General features: G+C 41.5%; 1 protein-coding gene across 1 annotated transcript; it reads left to right on the top strand.

Moving 5' to 3' along the window:
* Positions 1-43: 43 nt before the first annotated feature.
* Positions 44-19,408, top strand: fam124a (family with sequence similarity 124 member A). Its single transcript, XM_026294572.1, has 4 exons — positions 44-216; positions 3,618-3,649; positions 13,311-14,059; positions 18,252-19,408. The coding sequence occupies exons 1-4, from the start codon at positions 161-163 to the stop codon at positions 19,065-19,067; spliced, it is 1,653 nt and encodes a 550-aa protein (XP_026150357.1). The 5' UTR covers positions 44-160; the 3' UTR covers positions 19,068-19,408.
* Positions 19,409-22,974: the final 3,566 nt, after the last annotated feature.

The raw sequence follows: 22,974 nt of genomic DNA, 5'->3' as shown, positions 1-22,974 counted from the left end.
CCGACAGCCTAAGAAGGCATCAGGTCGCCTGTTGCTGCAAAAACGCTCATTAGGAGCCAGAGAGGGACTCGTCCAGACTGTGTCCAAACCTGTTGCTTCATTTGTTTTTGTCGGGGCTGAGAAACGATGCGTCCAGCTGCTGCTCAGACGAGCTTTTGACATGGAGAAAACCTCAGCTGAAGATGACTGTGTGGATTCAGGGGCCGAGACCGGAGGGTGAGTGAGACAAATCCCAAAAACTGAATAATACTAATATCCATTACTCAGCTGTTACGCATTTAACGTTGGCGATAGCCTGATTTTATTCCTATATTATGGGTTTTTCAATGGGAATAGGATAATTAAACTAGATAATACAACTTTTCAACCTTAACAGACAAAGCATGGCCCCAAAGCGTCTGTTAAAGTCTGTTCATATGACGAAGGGCACAAATAAAGCCAGTATACGTGAGCATAGGTGGGAAATGAATATGCTCATGGGTCTATACCTTGTTAGGTAGGACTGTATTAAATCCACTGTTTTTAAAGTGAAGTTTGGTGTTAAACAGTGACTGAAGAAACAACTATGATCATGTGACATATACTTAAGAAAAGTAACAATCAGGCAACATGACAGAGTTTGGCATGTTCAATCATTTGAGGTCCTAAATCTTATCATACGCAAATTGCTTAACACTTTGCAAAATGACATAATACAAGACAATATTTAGACAAAAGCCATGAAATACTCTGTATCTTGAAATACTATTATATACTATTATGTTCATATTGATGGATTTCATGTACAAAAACTGATGCTGTCTGATGAGGACATATGGAGGGGGTTACATCTAATTCCTGGAAAGTTAAGTCTTAATCACCACCTCATTTGTTAATGAGCCTACACCCACACTGTGGATGGAGCTTAATTCACCAACCAGTAACTTGTTGTTCACTCTGTTTTCAGCCACTAAACAAAGATGTCCCTCAGTTTGTCCTGCGGTATGTCACTGCTAGATGTGGCTTTGTTGTAGTGAAGAACTTCATGTTTGTGTGTGTGTTTTAGTGAGAGACCAACCCCTGTAAAGACATAATCATCAACATCTCCAGATGTGTTGTGGCAGAATGCTGTTGTTGTTCAGTTTGGTTGTCTGTTTTTTTTTGTCTTCTGATATGTGTCCATCAACGTCCCAGAAGTCTCATTATGGCTTAAACAGAAATCTAGAAGTGAATAGGACCTTGATACATTTAAGCTTGTAATCTTAAATACAAGAAAATCATGTATTTATAATACTTAGGATTCATATTTTTAATAATAAATACATTTGTGTAACAATTAGAGGGGCCTGAATCAGTATGGTATTAATGTTTTTCCACTCTGGTTAGAAGAAAGAAAAGACAACGTTCAAAGCTCATATGTTATTTACAAAAAACCTTAGAAATATAAACAATATAACAACCACAATTTTACACCAGATATAACTGATGTCAGTGATAAAGTCAATTCTGTTCTTTTTATCCTAATGTTGACAGCCAGTGTCACGTTGGGCTGTGTGATTTCATTAGCAGAGAGCTGGAACCGATCGGCGCAAACAGTGTGAGACAGTGTGTTTCATGGAAAAAAAAAAAAAAAACTATAAACGAGAAGAAAAACAGAGACATTCAGCTGATAAACACAGAGCTGCCGCCTGCATTGGGTCACATCCTCCAACTCCTCTACCTCACTTCCTGTTCGGCTCCCACATCCATCCTCCATCTCACCTTCAATCACAAACCACAGACTTCATAGTGAAAGGGAAACACCTGGTCCAGACTAAAGGAAAGTCTTTGGAAGTCTTGGACTTCATAAGGTGGCCTGAAACATGACTCCAAATGTGTGCAGTTGCCGCTCTGTGCCCACTGGATGTATGAATAGGAACCTATTAGCTCACATGTCCACCACTGTTGTGGGTTTGCTTTGTTCTGCTGCCCCCCCAGGTGGCAAAAAAAGAAATATAGCAGCATCTCCTCTTAAAAATAAACCTCTCATGGTTGCAGTTCACATTCCATCTCCTACCATCAATCAACATCAGTTTCTTTAACCCATGACAGTGATCTTTCCCAAACATAACCAGATCTTGAGTGTAGATGTGGCAGGCAATAAAATGCTCATATGAGTCAGTGCTTGGAACAGTCATATAGGTATGAGAATTTACTGCTTAATGTTTAGTTTATTTCTGTCTTCATCAGCTCTCCGTGCTCCTGGTTTTTCCACCATTCCTCTTCTTTCCATTTCCCCCTCCCTGAGTCCCCACCCTAATCAAATAAAAGACACCAGAATCAGTTCAGCTCCCCTCATGTGAAACAAGCTTTTGACTCACTCGAGAGCCCATCAGGTCACTCTGCAGTCAAAGCTCGTGTGCATGACCGGGCTGCTGCCTGTCTTTGCTCCACTCTGTTTATTGTATTTGGATGGAGATGAAGCAGGGCAGCATGGCCAGGATGGGGACTCGAGGCGAGACGCTAACCGGCACTGCTGGGGGAGTCCTGCCAAATGCACACACCCAAGGGAGACATCAAAACAGACCTGCAACTGCACATACCGCTATTTCCAAATGTACTCCGAAGAGTCCTAACCCCACTTTGTCATTTTTCTCTGTGCATGCAGGGACCAGTTTCACTGTGTCATCTTGCTGGAACCCTCTGGTTGTTTCCCATCTATAGTGCCCCATCATCTTTGCACTTTACCTTTCTCTCCTCACCTCTGCTTCCCCCCCACACTCCCATCCATCCCTCTCTCTAACCACTAATGCCTGTTAGTTAGATTGATAACCTCCTGCTGCAGGAAACAGACTTGTTCCTCTGCTTCCTGCTGTCCTGCAGCTCCAGAGACCTTATTAGTTTATAGAGTAAGAGGCAGAGGGTGTGTGGAGATACAGTGTTCTCTGGTTGTCAACTGATTCCTGTGGGACTAATAATATCTGGTTGTAAAGTGCGTTTGTGAGTGGATATTGCATCTCAATATAACTTCAGATTACAACTTGGAAGTATTTTTTAAAAGCTTTTTCTGACAGTATTTTTGCTTTTCTTTTTTTCTCGTGTCTCAAAAGAAAGAAATGGTTATTATAGAAGTGACAGATCATATATTATATTGGTGGATTATTATAACTGATGCAGAGAGAAAGTATTCATGTAGATGGTTTAGATACTACTGGGAATTGAAAGATGTATGGAAAATCTTAATTTGCAAATGAACCAATGAGTTCACCTGCCATATAAATGTTCAAACAACCAGATTTAAAGTAGAAATATCCAAGTGAAATACAACTACCTGAAAACTCTACTTAAGTACAGTATAGGGGTAGTAGTAGTATGTCAAATAGCACTTGAGTAAATTTTCCTGTTTTGTCCCTTCACATAGAAACCACTGCATTTTTAGTGACTGTTCCAGTTTAGACCTTTTCTTCTGTTTAGCCAGGTGTCGGCACTTTATTTGAAATACGAGTGTGTCATCCTGTAAATCGTGTTGATGGTACTTCATGCTGTAATATAAACTCCTGTCTCCTCTCTCTGTTTCTTGTCTTCTTTCTCCCTCTGCCTCCATGTCCACATCACCTCTCATCTTTTTTTTTCTCCATCTTTTCTGTCGCCCACTGCAGGTCTGATTACAGCCCCTTGTCCTCAACGAGCAGTAAGTAAACCAATGGCAACATGAAGCTTTGCTAACAGTCTCTCTCTCTCTCTCTCTCTCTCTCTCTCTCTCTCTCTCTCTCTCTCTCTCTCTCACACACACACAGCTCAGGCCCAGGACTTTATCTCCCTAACACACACTGACAAAATAAACCCACTCACAGGGAAGGATTGTGTGTGCTTAGTGGTCCGTAAGGACTGCAGCAGATTTTAGGGAGGATTCTTTGCATGGCATACAGTTGTGAGCAATTACAGGAGAATTTAGAGTAAAAGTTCAAAAGTTTTCCCATTAACTTTTTCTGATTTCCATTCACCAACACTACTTCACTACTACAGTCCCTTAAGAGACAGAATTCAAAAAATAAAATAAAACATGCTGTAGCTGCCGCAGACAACCAACTGTAAAACCTGTGTGCAATCAGTGTGATATTTGCTGCACTTGATCACCAGTGACAGATGATTTCTGGGATTTTTGGATTAACTAATATGGGGGAGCTACTCTTGGAATCTAATAATCCATTTCAGCAAATCATGTAATTTGTTACACATGGCTGAAGAATAACTTTGGTTTACATTTGGCTCTTATTTTAGTTGGTTTGCTCATTGTTTTAGTCAATAATAACATAGTGCTCATTGAGTAATTCCTGAGCTCTAGCAGCAGAACAGTGTTGCAGTCAGACAGTAAGACAGGTGGGAGGAAACATCCAGGATAGTGCAAGTTATTTGGAAGCTAAAACAAAAGCAAATCCAAACTGTTTACTATAAACAAACAAATTCCAGCTTTAATTCCTGTCTTTGCATGTGTAGTGTCTTTGTGTGTGTAGTTTTGTGTGAATGTATGAGTGTTTGATCCCATCCAGTCTGGTTGCCCTGTCTCCAGGCCTTTCACAATGGGAGGATTATATCCAATATTAGCCCATTAAGCTGGTCTGCAGGAAGCCGTGTTCGTCCACCCGCACCGCACCCACAAGTCAGGAAGTGTAGGACAAATCACACACACTGAGAGATTCAGCAGAGTCTGGTTTCCCCTCAGTTTCCTTTGTCACTGTTGTATCAGATGAGCTTCTGCCCACTATTGTCTTAGTCTCAGTGACTACTGGAGGTCAGGGTGAGAGCAAAATGTGCACACGCACATTGTCAGAAAAGATAAGATCCATGAACAAACAGAAAGTGTGACCACAATCAGAAAGATATTTTGTGATTATTTGTGACTCCATGTAACTAAGTCAAGGCTTTATTGTCTCTTGGGGAACATGTCCTGAATAAAGGGCCTTGGAAAATAGACATGTTGTTTGTCTGATAGTGACTTTGTATGGTTCTTAGTCAAACTTGGGTTCACACTAAGCAATAATAAATGAAGGGACTGGACAGATGGATCCACACTGCTGTGGCGACAGATGTAAGAGGAGAAGATACTCATTTGTCTTATCTATGTGCGGCGGCTCGTCTTTGTCCCCAGTGTTGCATCTGTGTCCGTTCTTGTGTACAGACAAGTTCATTCACAAAGACACATGCAGTCTCCCTGGTCTCCTGCTTCCACAGAAGTATGTTTAGGTTCTGGTAGAGAGCGTACTGATGGTACTGATGACTCAGGTGGTTTTAACCCCTGAGCTCCGACCTCAGCTCAGAACAGTGTGACCGAGGTTATACTCTTCTCTAGGTCCTATGTAATAGAAACTGTAGGAATTCAAACAGGATAGTCTTTTTTGAGATGGGAGCTATAAAAAGAAATAGGTAAAACCAGTCTGCAGCTGGTGTGTGCAGCACCAATGGAACATAAATAGGTTTGGATTCAAGAGGCTTCAGCTTAGTCCCACTATCTAACACTTCATCACTTTCTATTGGTCACAGTAGATGAGTGTCCATTCAGCTTGAAGTGACCTGTGACCCTGACCCCAGTGTTTTCGTGCGTGTGTGTGTGTGTGTGTGTGTGTGTGTGTGTGTGTGTGTGTGTGTGTGTGTGTGTGTGTGTGTACATGTGTGTGTATGTGCATACATGTAACAGAGTAGTAGATGTGTTTTGCAGCAGATAGGGAGAGATTTTTAAACGTCAAAGAGGTCAGACTGTAACAACACAAAGACACGCACACACAACACTACCAACAGAGATGTAAACAACCTTGAAAGACATGTATGATTTGTTACACATGAATGGCTAAAAAACATACTGTCAGTGTATTTGTTATGAGCAGATGTGGACTTATGAAAATTTAAACCACCAAAATCCAAAACAGAAAAACATGGATTAAACGATAACAAACAAAACATGATTCAGGACATTCAAACTTTTTGCAGGTAATGAAAAGCAAAACAAAGACTGATTTATTTCTCAAGAAAGAAAGGAAGAGTTTATCCTGCACAGGCTCAAGATAGGATTGATAGTGGTCTAACAAAAGCCTGCGGGTCACAGGTTGACACTGGACGTTTTCAGGGATCAGTCTGTCACTAGCAGATGTTCGCTTGCTGAGACAAAGATGCGTATTTGTAGCATGAGTAAATGTATAGATGTATATTTGCATGTGCTGTACTGCATTTAAATCATCTGGTGGTCAGTAGCAATGAAAACCACTAGAGAGACGTGAATACACCGAATAGCTGTTGCTGGAAAAACTACTGGTTGTAAATAGTGTCAGTGATGGGGTGACATCACAGGTCACAGCTCACCAGTGACCACCGGCATCAGAAAAGTTCAAATTGCAGTATACCACATGTATGTTTGTATCTCAGGTCATCACGTCCATTGTAGCTTGTTCATGTCAGTGATAAAATGATGTGTTTTTACCACAAATTGAAACACTTGGCTCACCCAGACTGCCTGTGCATCCAGTGATGCCTGAGGCCGTGCTCTTGTTATTTCAGCTCAGACAGGCAGCAGATTAGCAGAACCAGGAACATATGTACTGTACATGCAAGTTACTGCACCTCAACTCTCCTGAAATTTGTACCTGAGCCACACTGTTGTATTCCTGCCAACGGATTGAATATTCACTGGCAAAACTACCGGAACCTATAAAAATGTACTTCCTTAAAATCATTCAAGGTCTGCTGTGGTTTTGAGTAGCAATTAAAACAGCTGAATGTGATGCGGACATGTACAACTCATACCAGCAGCAGATTTACAAATATAAACTGGATTAGATCGATACAGGTGCTATACGTTGTATTTTTATACATCTAGATTTAAGTTTTTACAAGTGACAAGTAACAAGTAACTTCTGTTTCTCCTTGTCTCATTACTGAGTCAGAGACTAGTCCCATGCAGTTGTGTGTTTACAATGCATGATTCACTAATAAAGAGCAGAAGCTGCTGTGAGTGTTACAGTAGAGATCACTTTCCTAGATGTGACCACTGAATATATTCTTCAGCTTTCTCTGTGTTGTCCTGACAGACTTTAGAAACCTAGGAAACATTTTTGATTAGATGCATGTGAGATACATGCACAGGTCCAAAGCTGGGCTGCTAGCCCTTAACACACAGCTGCAGACTCAGCTTGAGCATGTATGTTTGTCTCTCTCTCGTGCTCGAGTTGTTACGTACATCTTTCTGAGGAACAGGGGGTGTGGCCTATTATTACACCTGTGCTGGTTAGAGGGATGTGGATGTTCACTGCCTCTTTGTCCCAGACTAATGTTCACACTCAGACTCTCGGGAACACGACGCACTAGTCTGTGCAAGATGGACGGTGCTAAGTATCCTTTTACATGCCAAGCCACTCGCAGTGATTTCAGCCAAGGTGCTTTCAGCACAGTCGGTTTGAGTAGCACCTGATGGATGAAGGACCACCCGTAACAGCTCAGCAAACACACACACGTACACACACACACACACACACACACACACTCCCAGTGCTTTCTCTGTTGCTGAGCATGGTATACAGTATAAGATCCAGGCTCTGCTATAAGGCAGCTTGGGTTAAGTGTTTCCAAATGTGCGTCCTCCGAAGTGAGGTTTGGGCCATGAGGATGAGATTGTTGCTGAATATGCTGCAGTCGGCTGTTTGTTAATGGTTTAATTGAAGCAGTTTGTGTGTCAGCCTTGTTGTGGGCCCATCATGATAATGAGTTAGTGTGTGCTCACTGCAAGTCTGCAAGTACTTGCACAATGGAATATGTCTTGTTGTTTTGGCTCTGCACGGCAGCGCATTTAGAATGAAGTGATGAGAAGTAGAAGTTAGTCGCACCTTCAGTTTGGAGTAGTTTAATTTACTGTTTTAGTCTAATGAGATCTGAGCTGGCCTCTATTTTATCACTGCCAGCCTCATGTATATGTGTCTGTCTAATGTCTAATACCCAGGTGCTTTAAAGGTGGTGCCTCATCATTATCATCATCATCATAAGAGGAATAAAATGTGGGGTTTTTTTGGTGTGGGAAGGAGAGTGTGGGTTCTGATGGTCTGTTTTGAATTGGGTGTCTTAAAAGAATAACTGATGCATGGAAGATCTGGTTAGTTTTCCATGGATTCATTTTATTTCACGATGACCTCAAGTTGAAGTCAGCTTTGTCTGAGAGTGTTTACATCTTCATCAAGCGAACAGTGTAAGAACTGCAGCCCTCTTTCTACATAGTCCGCTGATTTTAGTTCTCTGGTGAGTCTGGTCTTCTCAAAAAACTCATCGGTTCAGTTTATTTCAAATCTGCAGTAAAGAGACAAACCCCAAACAAATAGTGTATGTCGCTGTTCAAGTACTTACAGAGTGTGTTTCATGTTTAGTGGCTGAGTGAAAGAGACTTAAATAGGATCATCATATCATCACCTCTTCAGCCTTTTATCCGTCTCCTAAGCCAAGCTGCTTTGTCGCAGGTCTGTTCAGACGGCGAACGTCAACTGACAGTCATGAACTGGGACTGGCTCTGTTGACTCACTTTGGTCTGCTCACTAAGCAACAGTCTGTCTAATCAGTCTAAAGCTTTAAGGTCAAGAGAAGTGGCTCCTCATTATGCCCTGATTACTTTTATGTTGTGTGAAACTTTAGGCTTGGCAACATTAACTTACAGAGACCTTAGTGTAATTTTCTCTGAGAAAGGAAGCGTGCAATTCCCTTTATTTTTAGATCCTGCTTATGTTGCACTTTAGGAGTGATATCGAGCAAAAAAACACCTTACCATGTTCCTTTGTGTCTTCTAGACGACAAAGTAAACAAGCTTGTTCACATTAGCTGTGTCAACGTCGGCAGTGTAATTTACCGGAGTTTAATATGCGCAGAAATGCAGACTTGCAGTTTTCCTCATGTATGTTGAGTGAACATGTGAGATGCAGCTGACAAACAGACCCCAACAGAAACTTTTAATTTTAGCTTGCATCTTAAAAGAAGGCAATAAATCACTTTAATGTGTCTGTCTCTGTTATACAAGAAACGCTCAAAGAATGGGAATGGTGTTGTTCTATATTTTTCTCACTAAAAGACCAAAACTAATAAGGTGTTAGTTTGTCTCTCAATACGTTTAGACTTTCCAACCCTGACTATGACACACGCCCCAGTTTTCCTGGTTCCTCCTGAAGATAAAAGTCCTGCATTATTTATCATGTGCATCATATGCATTTTGGTTCAGACATGATCTCATATGAGTTAAATATGAAGACGGAGCCAAGAAGAGGTTGGGCAAGGGTTAAAAAATGAAAATAGAAGCTATTTACTCTGCGTTTCGTTGTTAGTAAGAAATATAGGTCGGCCTCTCCAATTTAAAAACAAATCAATAAGTGTTGTTGGGGTGTAATAAAGGAATGATAATTGTGCAACAGTGCTTAAATACAGCATATACAGATAAATATTATTCAGCTTTTTTTTTTTTTTTTGCCGAATTATATTGTTTCCTTGTGGTGCCGTGTTGGTCCAAGGCCCAGATGTTGGAAAACATGTGTATGGCACACAGGATTGTGCCTTAACAGATAATGCTTGTTAGCAGGATCAGATAGTTGTTTGTTCTTTTACAAACTCTGACCACATACAGCTAATCCAGAAAAGGTAACTGGGCACAGGTTGAATCAGAATAAAATTCTCTTTGCTTTGAAATACTGGACTTTATAATATAGTCAGGACTTTACATTTTAATTTCCTTGGCACCAGTCAGACTGACGTATGAGTTTCTTTTTACCAGATGACAAAAGGGGCCCCCATCTTGAATTTCCTCCTTTAGTTGTTTTGACTTACACTGAGGGCCAAGCTAGCAAAAGCTCTGACTGCAGTACTTCTACACACACACTGACACACAAAAACATGCTCCGAGACCTTCGTTCAGTTTTTACTGCTAATCACTCTCATATGTGCAGGGGCCAGTGGAAGGCGCGTTGTTTTATCTCGCGTCGTCATCCGTGCATTTGGCGGCGAGCATGTGTTGCCGGTTAACACTTAAACACAGGGTGAAGGTAAAAGTCGCTGAGAATTAGAAAAGACAGGCCTGTCTATAAATTAGCAAATTGATTGTGTGTGTGTGTGTTGAGGATAATTATGCACATGCATGACTGTGTATGTAGTCAGTCGAGTCAAAACATCAGTGTCAGTTTGAAGACCGGAGTGGATTAAAAGCTTAGAGACACACTCCTCCAGAGCCTGAAACACAAACCCCCTTCATTCCCTGCAAAGGTCTGGGGGGGGGGGGGTCTTAATCTCTAATTTAGTCTTCTTGGTGCCAGGACCCCATTAACCCTTAATACTAGAGGAAAGACTCAGGCTGAAGGTACAAGTTTTATTGAGCTGTAGCCAAAAGATACAACTTTGTACCTTGTGTGGCTGTTGAGTGGATTTTCTGTTATATTTGTGACAGATGCATCTGTGAATCCTCTGAATTTACATTTCAAACTAAACAAGTTTAAAAGCCAGGTTTTAGTAAGGCAGTCTTTATATCAGTGGGGGCTGAATAACAGCATCAAGTGATTCATTAACAGAATTAAAGCACACAGAAATGCACTAAAGGATGATTTAATCAGATTCTTCTGAGAAACAGTATCACACAATTGTTTTTAAATGTATATATTTCCCAGGTTAGGCTGTTTACTCTGCAGCCAACACAATGCACACAAATAAGTTTCATTACTGACACAGCAGTGTTGAGGCCTGTAACAGCTTCTGGTACAAGATTGAGATCTCTGAAACTGTTTGTGCTCCAGACACAAGTCAGCTAGTGCTTAAAATGTGTTGTGTAGCTGATTTAGTTGCTTGTGTGTCTATGAATGTTGGATATAGCGTTGTCAAAGGTGAAGAATGAAATTGATTAAGATTCAAGCGTCTGCTATGATTTTTTTTTAACATCCAGTTGGCTCCCAGTCGTCCGTGTGTTCCAAGCAGTAGTCTGAGTATAGACGGGAGCTGCCAAAGAGATAGATACTGATTCTGTGGCCTCGATCCAGACTCAAACTTAGATTCTTATTTAATCCCTGAGTAATTTTAGTTGCCGACTCCCAGGACTTTGGACAAAAGAGACATCAGATGAAGGAGTGCAGAGGAGAGGCAGTGAAAGAAAACTGACAGGGACAAACAGATAAACACATGAAAAAATAGACTAAAAATAGTGGGATGGAAATTAAATGTAAGAGCAAAACACTGAGGTGTTTGGATTGAAACAAAGAGAAACCAGAGACCAAGAGTTACTGAAGTTATTGCCTTATTTTGTGGCTCTGTTGTTTTATTGTTTATGAGGCAGGAGAGTTTGGCCAAAGGTTTCTGCTTTCAGCCTATTTTGGATTCTGACAAGGGGAGGCTGTGAGAACTGTGTGCAGTGGGACTGTGTATGTGCCGTACAGTAAGTACCCTTAAAGATCCTTATCATCCTTGTGTTTGGTGTCTTGATGGCAGCTACATGACAGAGAGACAGGCATTGATTCTAATGGGATCAGGCCTGTGCTCTGACATCGAGCTTAAACCTGCAGTGGATTGTCTTTATCTCTTCAGACAAACTCAACCAGGAGAAGACACTTGGTAGAGGTTTTAAAAAAAAATCAAAAAGAGAGAGAGATTTGAGCGACATGCTGGTCGAAATAGATTTTGTCCATTAGTAGTAAAGTTTTACATATAAGTCCTGGAAACTGTCTAATAATAATAAATAATAATCCTAATAACTTCAAATTTTAGGAAATGCTTCTACCTGAATGCCTGTAACATGTCTGGGACCCCCTAATCGTCTCATCCTGATTTTCCATTTTTAAACTTTGCTGTTTCTATGATTGCTGCAGCAGTCACTGCTCCCTGTCCGTCTGGGCTCAGGGATTCCTTCTATGTTGCTCATCTTAATGTTTCTTCCATTTTCTCCCCCTTAAAAACTGTTTTGCTGCAGGGACTTTCCTTATATGAATTGTAGGGCTGTTTGTTTCAAAGCTTTCACTTCCAAAAGGTCGTAGTTGTTTTTACTGACACACATTAAAATCCAGAGGAGGTGATTGAACCGTGTTCACTTACAGTCTTTAAAGACAGAAACTAGGACATAAAAAAAAAAACAAAAAAGCTTTTCCAGATATTAATTTTGTTATAGGACTTAAACTAATTAAAATAATAAAAAAATGTTTAAGTGTATTGAATCATGAAATCTGTCTTGTGTATCATTCTGGGCCCTGAGCTGACTGTTGTTACACTGCTAATGGTCACCTTTTAGCAATGTTGTAACCTGATGTTAACATTTAGAAAATGTCACTGATTTGGTCAAGTAGAAACTGTCCTTTTGCAAAGGTCAGTGGGACTCCGGAGACTGAACCTGTCCCTGTTTGGCCTCTCTGTTTCATGGAGGGATTCTGGCACCAGTCAAAGAGTTTGCTGTGCCAGAGACAGACTGAGTGTCCTTTCCCAAATGGCCTCAAAGCACAAGTGAAATGGGACATGTCCCCCGAGAAGTCAGATAAAGACCGCAGGAAAAATGCTCACAAAAAAAAAGGGGGGGGGGGATACTGTGTGTGTGGTACATGCACATGTGTGTAACATGCAAAAATGAAAACAGGATAAATATGGCTGCTTTTTTAGGAGTTTTATCAAAGTAGTTTGGCAACACCTGTGCCGGGGTGCTGAACTTTTCCAGACCAGGGGTTCAGGATGAGGCTTCTGCTGTGGTGTGAAACATTCCTCTTGGCTTCAGTAATGACCTCCTAATGGCACTAATGAACCTCCACAGAGGAGCCCTGCTCCACATGGGTCTGCTGGTGAGGAGGGGGAGGGCTAGGTAAACCTCAAAATTGGAAGAAAGATGGAGTTAGATGTGGATGAATGTAATGGGGAAAGACAGGAGTGAGAGATCTGTGGGAAAATGGAAAGAGGGAGGGAAAGAGAAAACCTTAAAGAGATAAAGGAAAAAGGAGAAATAATGAAAGAAAATACTGCAGAGAAAAGCGCCAGCATCCCATGACATTTATGTCTCGTGTCAACTTTCAGTCTCAGTAGAGGAAAAACAGTGAGGGTGTTCGGTTTAAGGTTATGGATGTGCAAATAGCACATTCACATTTCATGCAGTCATAAACCTACATTTAATGTTTTATCATGATCTTACTCTCTCACCGTTTTAGTTGCTTAACCTCAACCACAACTTAACCCTAATATCTCTGCCATAAGCAGGACCTTTTCCAAACCTTGTCTAAACAAATCAAGAAGAGGAATTGTATGAAAGCGTGCCTGTCTTACTGTTACTTTGTTTTCTCACATTCATTGGCTTTTCTGTTTTCTTCCTCCTCCTGTTGTATGTGAAGGTGAGTTATCCATGGGCGACCTCCAGGATCCTTTCCTCGTCAGCGTCCATCTCATCGCTGACCCTGGCGAGGGCAAGTTCCTGCAGCGTGCTGCTGATGCTGTGCTGGCGTGGGTTCACCCTGAGCTGCAGCTCTTCAGAGTGTCAGAGCGGGCCTGGCCCAGGCACCATCACAATGGCAGCCCGGCAGTGAGCAGTCAGCCAGCATTGGCGGTCATCCTCTTCCTCCAGGAGGCTTGTGGCAGCGACGAGCAAATACTGACGCTGCACCGCACCCTGCAGAGGCCTCCTTGGCGCTACCACCACACTGAAAAAGTCAGTAATGGCCGGCGGATGCTACCCCTGACACCATGCAGTCAGGACTTTTTCACCCTGTCTCCTGGTACACCACTCTGGGCTGTGCGCCAGGTCCATTATGGGAAAGAAATAGTGCGATTTACTATTTATTGCCAATATGAAAATTACGTTGACATGGTGCGGCTGTACAAGCTGCTGCTTCAGAGGAGGGTAGCACAGAAGAAGGAGGACTTTTGCTTCTTTGTGGTGTACTCCAACCCAGATATGGAGATCCAGCTGTCATTTAAGAGGCTCCCACGAGGTCAGAATCCAGTGGTGTTGGAGTCAGCGGTGATGGAGGTGAGGGTACGGGACGTTGGAGCACTGGTGCCCCTGCTGCCACAACCCTGCAGCCCAATCAGTGAGGTGCGCTGGCAGACGGAGGACTATGATGGAAATAAGATTCTCCTACAGGTGAGTGTGTGTTTTGTTGCTGCAGTTTGTGCTTATGTACAATACAGATTAGTGTTAAATTTATGTTACCCAGATTATACTGATGGGGGGGTTTGATTCATGTCTTGGCCTCAGCTGATTTAGGCTATTGGCTGAAAATCAAGTGATTCATTTTTGGTCTAAATGGTGCAACTGTGTGGTCTTTATTGTTTTACTATTATGTTTTGCTTCATGTGGATGTATTGCTTTCTGTTATTAAAATAACAATGTTTACATATGAAGCCTAATTGCATTGTAAGCCCATGATAACTATCTCAGGCTGGACAATGTAGGCTCTGCAGTTTGTTTGCACAGTCTTCAGTCTGTATTCATGGTTGTGCACAATAAAAACAGGAAAAAGGCAGTTTCATAGATTGAGTAAAAGATAAGGGAAAAGAGAGAAATCAAGAAAAACAGCAAGGTTGCAAGAGGGACGTAAAAGAGGTTCTGCATCCAAAAATAACAACCACATACAGTTTGGCAAATTTGACTGTTTTGATTTGTAGGAGCCTTTAATGCATCTCTCCAACGATAAATGTGTCATCACCCTACAGCTTTAATCCAGCCTGTAACAAGCTTACATGTACATGTCTGTTTCACAACAAAAACACAAGGATGTACATGTATGCGATTAGAGAATGTGTGCAAAGGAGCACACACACAAAAGGGCCTGGTTTGGTTGGTATCAGTTTCAGAGCAGATGTGTGTCCATGTAGTAGGAGATAAATACTCTTGAAAGTTCAATCCGATTAAGATGCAGTCCATTACTGGGATTGGAACAGCACTGTGGGAACCACTAAACTAATCTATCATGACAATGGACCATATGCATGATGCTGAAGTGCCACTTGGCCTGAGGTCATGTGCAGCACAATGACACATGCAGCAGTTAACAAGCTGAGAAGCTCCTGGTCACCTTGTGTGTTTCCTCTTTTAAAGTCTTCATTTAGTTCAGAGTGTGAGAGTGTGACGCTGTTTTCTTGTCACTCATCGGACAAAATATCAACCAATAGGAATTAATCTGCAATAAATAATATCAGTTCAGGCGATTTATTAGTAAGTCTCTAAATGTTATGACACCCTTGGGTCTCTATGGAGAAGAACAAATCAAAGCTGTAGCAGTTTCAGAACGTTTGCCATTGCAGCTGGGAATAAAATTGCACCACAGTTTCTGAATTCATCCAAAATCCTCCCAGGATCTGAACATCAGCTGGTTTAAACCACTGTTGTAGGGCTGTGCCTGCAACTTTGGGTCAAAGAACCAAATATTTTCTTGCTCATACTTTGTACCAATGATTGAGAGAGACAGTTTTATGTCCATCCAATCTAAGCTTGAAAGTCCTCCAGCTGTCATTCGCCTAAAGTTGTCTATGCCCAAAATAACTCCTCAGGCTTCAGTATCCTATTATCCTTAGGGTCTGTGGTGTCCCTCTGTTGTTGTAGCCTATTTTGAACTGTAGTGCTGTAGCTAACAACTTTTTTTTTTTTTTTTTTTTTTAAATAATCCACTAATTGCATTTTAAATGCAATCCACTACCAGCAACAGCCAAAGTGCTGAATAGATGAAGAAATACATTTAACTTCATTAACTCCATGTCTTGCTTCTGCATTGGTGTAGTTGATGATTAGTGGGCAGTTGTGCTGTCTTTGGTTCGCTGAGGTCAGATCTTCAGCTGACCTGGGTTATCCTGAGATTACTGATGCTTACAAGAGTAAGGGTCTGATCATAGCCATGTCAACAACCTCATTACTCGGTACCCCCTACCAGCACTGCGGCATGTTGTCCTCACAGAAAACAGGACACATCCTGTCATGTCGTATTACCAGATGGAAGCTTTCACCCAAACATGCACAGAAAGAGTAAATAAGTGTGTGCAGCCAACCTGCAACATCTTTGGGATAACAACACACACTAACTCGTCCTGCTTTGACCTCTCTCAGCTGTAGACAGCAAAGAAGAAGAAGGACAAAGTGAATAAGGGAGTGAGAGAAAGATAAGCAGGATGAAATGGGGTGTAGAGAGAGAAGAAGAGGGGGGAGAGGTGCTTTATAAAAAATAAAAACAATTTCAGAGATTGAGCAGAGAGAGAGAACACAAGGGCTTTGTTTTACAGTTTGACTCTGATACACACACAAGCACATGAGAACAGGAGACAGCGCAAAAGGGTCAAAAGCTCGAGTCATTATTATTATCATTATCATATGCTGAAGACGACAACAAAACTGACACAAATGAATATGTATTATATTTATTTATTCTAATATTTCTGCTCTAATGTTTCTCTACTCATACTTCAGATGATGAGGGTGCTGGTCTGATTGTTAGCCTCTCGTTTACGGAGCAGGTGTCTCCTTAACGAGCTCTTTCCCTGATGAGCTGCACTCTGCTGCTATAAATAGAGAGATTCTGCTCAGGGAGCTCACACTATAATATTTTCATGCTCTTCTTTGGCGTTTTGTGTGGGAGATGTATATTTTTTACTTTCTTTGATTGAGCCCCAAAAGTAAAAACTATTTAAATGATATGAAGTCATATTAAATGAAATTAAAGAGGTGATATTTTAAAATTATTCACAATAACTTAAGCTGCATAACAGAATAGACTATATATGTATATCCGTCCACATCAGTAGATATATGGCTAATACAAATACAAAGTGTTGAGCCAGGATATTACTTCCTGAAGTTCATTGTGACATGTTAATAAATTAATTTAGTCTGACCAACCATCGAAACCTAAAAATATTCAATTTATATTTATATAAAATCTATATTTTCACATATAACAGAGCAGAAGGTTTGTCACATTTGAAATAACATGTTTTGCATTATTTCTGAATAAGTCGCTTAAATGACGAATGAAGATTTTCTATCTCTTGATAAATGAACTGCTTGTCTCAGCAGTATTGAGGGTAATAAATGTGAAGTCTAATTTATGTGCATTTTATAGGAACAGTAGGATGTGGTAAATCACAGCTCCGCTCTCCTCCTCAAGAAACGTCCAGATTTACTTCCATTATATTTATTGTTTTTGAATCGGAACATATGGAAAACTCCCCTCCATCCCCTTGTACTTGGAAGTAATTGTCCTGGGGCTGCTGTGTGGAAAGTTATTGCTTCTGCTTGTACTGAGCGGACATTAGAACAGAAACATGGAAAAGCTATCAGCTCTGAGAGGAAGAGGGACCCACTGCATTTCAATATGTACAGAGAGAAGCTGAACTGAGAGAGCAATGAAATGGATACTGTCGCAGCTGCCTTACATGTTTAAAACAACATTTGCAACATTTATGTCAGAACAGGGGAATTTTGCTTCATACATTTCCAGACCTGTTATTTTGTGGATGATAATCACACTGTAGATTTGCACTAGAGCACAGATTTTGTGAACAGCAGTTCCTGTTTGGCAACATTTTGGGTCCATAAATGGAGGTGTGATACACGCGAGGCTCCTCCAGATGCTGATGTCTTCTCCAGCTGTTGGTTTGATTCATAAAGGGGCTGAGCGAGAACAGGGGGCGTGTGGAGGCTTTTGTAAACCCTGGGGTTCCCTTGTACCCCTTCCTCCTTCACTTTGCTGCCTGCATGTTGCGTGAGGAACGCTCAGAAAGAGGGTTAACAGTCTGGAATATGTACCTCCTTTGTTTGTATCCCCTGTGACCTCATATTTCACCACATAGAGCCTGCAAGATGGGAGAGTTGCTTTGTTCTCTTACACTGCAACAATTCCCCCTCTACAAATATCAGACAAACAATTTATTAAACTGACTGAACTTAAAAAACCTCAAACAAAGCACAGTTTTGTCTTCACAAATGCCACAACATGCTTCCAGCTCTAGTTTTATAGACTTTTTTTTTTTTTTTTTTTTTTTACAGCTACATCTTTTCTTGAGGGATGTCTGGAACAGGAGCGTAGTAATTTACTTTTCAGACTTGTCAGCTGTAGCCTGATTCCATCCGAAATGCCACCCACAATTCAAGCTCGGAAATAAATCTAATAATGGGATGCCAATTATGCTTTGCAAGATTTTTTTTTTTAAAGTTCATAAGAAAAAAACTAAGGTTAAAATAAAATGTTCTGCCTTTCTTGAATTTCGGTTTTTTATGGTGCACTTCTGATAAAACAGCATCTGATATCCTCACTCGTTTTCTTTTTTTTTTTTTTCTTGGTCAGGTCCAAGGTGCACACTTCAAACACAGACAAGATTCCTGCCATATATCATCCACTGTCACTGAATCAGCCTCGGCTCCATCCACATTCACCCGCAACACTGCCTCTTACAGGAACCGTCGGTACCATCACAGGATGACGTCCTGTCCCAGAGTCCACCAGACCTCCCATTGCTCCCTCCCTCTGGCCTGTGAGGAGCTGGATGAGCATGAGCTCTGGCCTGACCGACACAATACAGAAAGCTGGAAGGCTCAGTGGGGGGGACATTGGTCCAGCTCCCTCTTCTCTCTACCTAACCTGGGTTCTGCCAGCTCCCACTCTACCTGCTCCTCCCCTGGGCCTTCTCCCAGCCCCCACCTAAGGTGCCACTCCCTTAACAGGAGCTCCTCCCTCATCCCACCCTTCCGGCTGAACGTGGATGCTCTGATCGGGGCAGAGGAGACAGATGTGGACACAGGGGACAAAGTAAATCCAGGCAGCATGGACCTCACAGTGGTGTCTGCGTACATCAAATCCAGCCTCCCACAGACTTCACGGCCGTTATCGGCACCACCAGAAGACATCAGATCCTCCCTCTCCCCTGGCATCCCAGAGGACGCCTATAAGGCAGCCACACTGGGCCGTACTCCAAACAGCTTCTCCACAAACAGCACTCCCTCCAGCTTCATGGGGTCTCGTGTGCAAAACACCAGTGTGAACACAAGTGCTGCTCCTTCCCTGAGTGATGTTTCCATAAACCAGTCAGACAGCTGCAGCATTATTAGTGTGCCAGTTGAAGAGACAGACAAGGCCGAAGATGATCAAGAATTTTATATCTGATCAGTGGTTGTGACTGAGGGGACCTGCTCTTAGCAGGGAGGACAGACTTCAGGGCTGAGACAGTCTAAACAGCTCTACCCTGCCCACTGGTGTCTGATAGTCAAACTACAGGCCAGTGACAGTATAAACAGCTCTAACTGTATTTATGTTCTCATGTATTTGTGTTTTTTTTTTTTTTTCTTTTTTCATGTAGATATAAGCTTTGTAAGTGTCAGGTCATATACTTAAAGTAAATGCAATTACACATTTAAAGGACCAGTCACATAACTGTACAGAAACATTATTCAATAAAAATATTTCCATTTCATCTGTGCTACACACCACTACCACAAGGGACTTACCCAGTGTGATTCTCCATTTTATTTACCCATAGACCTTTACTCACAACAACAATATTTGTTTGAACATGGATGTGAGCATATAATACGATTTATTTATATAGAGAATAATATCCACCCAGGGTAAAGAGTCTGTGTGATAGAATATACTAGTGTGATGTGCTTTAATGGAATACACTGCTACCCTCTTGTGTTGAAACTTGATGTCAGCAGTTTAATGTGAATAAGATTCCCACATCTCGTGATCTTATCATCATAAATAGGTGCACCTGGGTTATGAACTTATCTCAAAATGAAAAAATATAGATAGTGTTTCAGAACTGGTTGAAACAGTATCAGTATGTGTCAGAGCTGTTCGCTGAGGTGCGTAAGGCTGCTCTGTGTCCAGGGAAATCCTGATGAGCCTCTTGTTTCAGCTCAGTCTGAAAATACCTGCTTCTCTATACAGTTTTAACACTTAAACATGTGTCAGTCTGCCTGTGTGGTCTCCATACAGGCACATCCAAGAATAGTACAGGCTGGTCTTCATGGCAAAGTCTCCTCGCATCCGTGCAGAGGTGATGTCATCATCGACCAATCGACACAGAGAGTAGTATAACGCATCAGTACCCATGAGGAAATCTGCAAAACAAATCAGCGTGTCCTTAAAGATTTTTATATATTTTATTAAGTTGTCTAAATTACACATATGCCTGTAATTTAGCGCTTTGTGCATGAAGGGGGTGCGACCTTTAAAATATGTTTTTAAACAAACTTTCTAAACTATTTGTACATTTTATATTTGTAATTAAAATATGTTCTTTATAGAGCCACAGTATCTAATACAGATACATTAGTGTGGGTATCTTGACATGCTTGACACAGTAGAGGTGCAGTCACTTAGAGCAGTAAGTCTTACCCAGGAGTACTTTTGGCTCTTAAGCTAGCAGGGAATGCATGGAAATAAGCTCAGCAATTTAAAAGCTATGTAAATAATTATATAAATATCTACCAAGATATAGAGAATACATCCATATGGGTGTGTCATCACAAATAGGAGACTTTAGGATTGCAATTTTGCGTGGGGCTTTATGAAGGTGACGATCTAGAGAGATACTGATTCAGTTGTGTCCGGTATTTTTGACTAATAAAATGGGAAACCACTGTCCTAAAATATCTGCCCCATGGTTCAGACATGCTTGAATATGTACTCTCATATTCAGGTAGAGGAGCATTAGATTTATTGACTATATAGATGAAGAGGGATCAATTAATACTCCATTGCTTTTCCTTGGACTTTTCTAAGTTTCTCTGGAGACCCTCTGTGACCTGGATGAGTCTTGATCATCTTCACACACCCTTCAGTACCAGTACCACATGGCACCAGATGGTGCTATAGTGCAGCAGAAACACATTGAAAAGTTCCCAGAACAAACATGATCTCGGACCTGGTCCTGGTTGATTTTTCTTTCTTTGTTGGAGTTAGAGAACAGTTGAGACATTTAAGGGTATTTCTCGGCGTGTTGTGTCGTCAGTGCTCTTCATGTTCTTGTGCTCAAAATAACAATCGTCACCATTTTCCCCATGGTTGTCCAGAGCTGCAGTCTTGTTCCTGTGAGGTGAAGCCTACGTGGAGCACATCCCCTCACGTCGCCCCTCTCCCAGTGCCAGCACCACTGGCTCTAATCCGCCCTGGCGTACCTGGCAGATCGCTCTGGCGACACCGGCGTTGTTGCAGCCTGGCCCGGCCCTGCACACCAGCATCCCCTCTAATCCCTCCCCCCGCCTGAACGGCCCAAAGGCGCAGGAGCCTGCAGGGAAGTAGGCCACCGGAGGTGAGGCAGAGTGTGAGAGTCACAGCAAACTGTGTTCAGTGCATCTCTGCTCAGTGCTGAGCTCGACCACTGCACTTTCAGTCATACAGGCTGCTTCAAAACCGTGTGTATTGTTTTGATGTGGATGGATTTTCTTGTTTTTGTGGTCATTCATTTTTGTTTGTGTTTGACCGATGGATCTTTATCTCTTCTGTTCATTTTGTTCATATTTATCTCAATATTTGCTTGTTCTGTTGTCCTTGATTTTAATTCAGATTCATGAAAAATCATAATATTCTGACATTTATACAAAAACAAAACTCATGAGTTGCTGTTCTTTATTTGCTGTCTGATTTCTGTTCTTCTATTGTGTTAGTCTTACATCTGTTATTGATCACCACAATTCACTTTCTATTTATCTGTCATCAGTTCTTTGATATTTATTGTTCTTCTTTGTTTTACATCTCTTTGCATTAGGTGATTTAATCTTGACTGGATGAAGCTTCCAACCTCCCTCCTTCATCATTTTCCTGGTGAGGTCAAAGGTCATGGGAAGAGAAAGGACTGGGGTGAGGAGTGTGTGGAGAGCCTGGGGACAGTCTCCACCAGTTAGGGATTAAGTTGCTGCTGTGTGGAGAAGGACGGAGGTGTCGCAGACTCACGGACGCTCGTCAGTAAAAATATTTGGTGATGGAAGGAGAAACTTTCATTGGGTATAATAATAAACCACTGGAAGTAGAGACTGATATGTACATCCTTACAGGTATTACTTAAAGAAAGCAAATAATGCAGAAATATTCATTTTCTATCGTGTTGAATGCCTGAGATTAGTATAGTAAATGTACTGTAGAACTGAAGAATATAAGTGGAATTTGTTCCGATCAGTATTACAGAACTAATGCACTTGTGTAGATAAAAAATGTGGAAGACATAGTTATTTATTAGGCCTTTAAATTAAATAGTTTCAGCTATAAAACTACAGCTTTGACTAGAAAATAGCCCAGTGTTACATGATTTTAGTGTTCAGCATTCAGAAACATTTTCATATAAACACATTTTCTTATAAAAGCTTGAGACTTGTCTTGGACTGGACCCTGTCCTGTAGTCGGGCAGCATTGACTGTAACCTGGTACCAACTGATTGGCATGTCAGGTCACTATTTCAGCTTGGCCCGGCTGCAACCAAATGGAATTTGACCAATCGATCATCAGTGAGAGCAGTAAGGTGCAGGTACTGGTAGGGTGTAATGAAATAGTGCCAAGTACAAATAAATACCTGCAAAGTTTACCGAAGAAATGTTGTCTTTAGTCTGTAGCTCCTGTCAGGTTGAGGTCCATAAAGCACCACTCCACACTGTTGAGGAAGTTGTGCTCCATCGTGACCCCTCAGAGCAGGGTCAAAACCAGAGAGCACCAATCATTATCTCTACAAACATGACCTCTAACATAATGTTCCTCAAAAGGCCCCACAGCCACCAAGATAAAAGCGGCTGTTTGTGGTGGCATCTTTTCAAACAATTGTCTTTGGTCAGTAACTGTGACCATCAGAGTCTTTAAAATTCCACATTCCTGTGCCCAGCAATGGGCGTTGGGTTTTAAAGAATGTGGTGATTACATTTAATGACGCCAAAACATGGCTCCACTAATTAGTCAGGTCCAATAATGGCTGGAATCCCCTGTTAGACAAAGCAGCCAAATACCTGAGGGCTACCAATCATGGTGCTTCCTTCATGGGAAAAAATGCCCACAGTTTATTTTGCTGACTGTGGTTTTCCAA

The sequence above is a fragment of the Mastacembelus armatus genome, chromosome 21, assembly GCF_900324485.2.
Source record: "Mastacembelus armatus chromosome 21, fMasArm1.2, whole genome shotgun sequence".
NCBI lineage: Eukaryota > Metazoa > Chordata > Actinopteri > Synbranchiformes > Mastacembelidae > Mastacembelus > Mastacembelus armatus.
This window is presented reverse-complemented; position numbering and strand designations above follow the sequence as displayed.

Excerpts from the sequence above, each read along its gene's own strand:
- fam124a (XM_026294572.1), top strand. The coding sequence starts at position 161 with ATGGAGAAAACCTCAGCTGAAGATGACTGTGTGGATTCAGGGGCCGAG. Across the intron at positions 3,650-13,310 it reads CCCCTTGTCCTCAACGAGCA|GTGAGTTATCCATGGGCGAC; the intron begins GTAAGTAAACCA and ends TTGTATGTGAAG. Across the intron at positions 14,060-18,251 it reads GAAATAAGATTCTCCTACAG|GTCCAAGGTGCACACTTCAA; the intron begins GTGAGTGTGTGT and ends TTTCTTGGTCAG.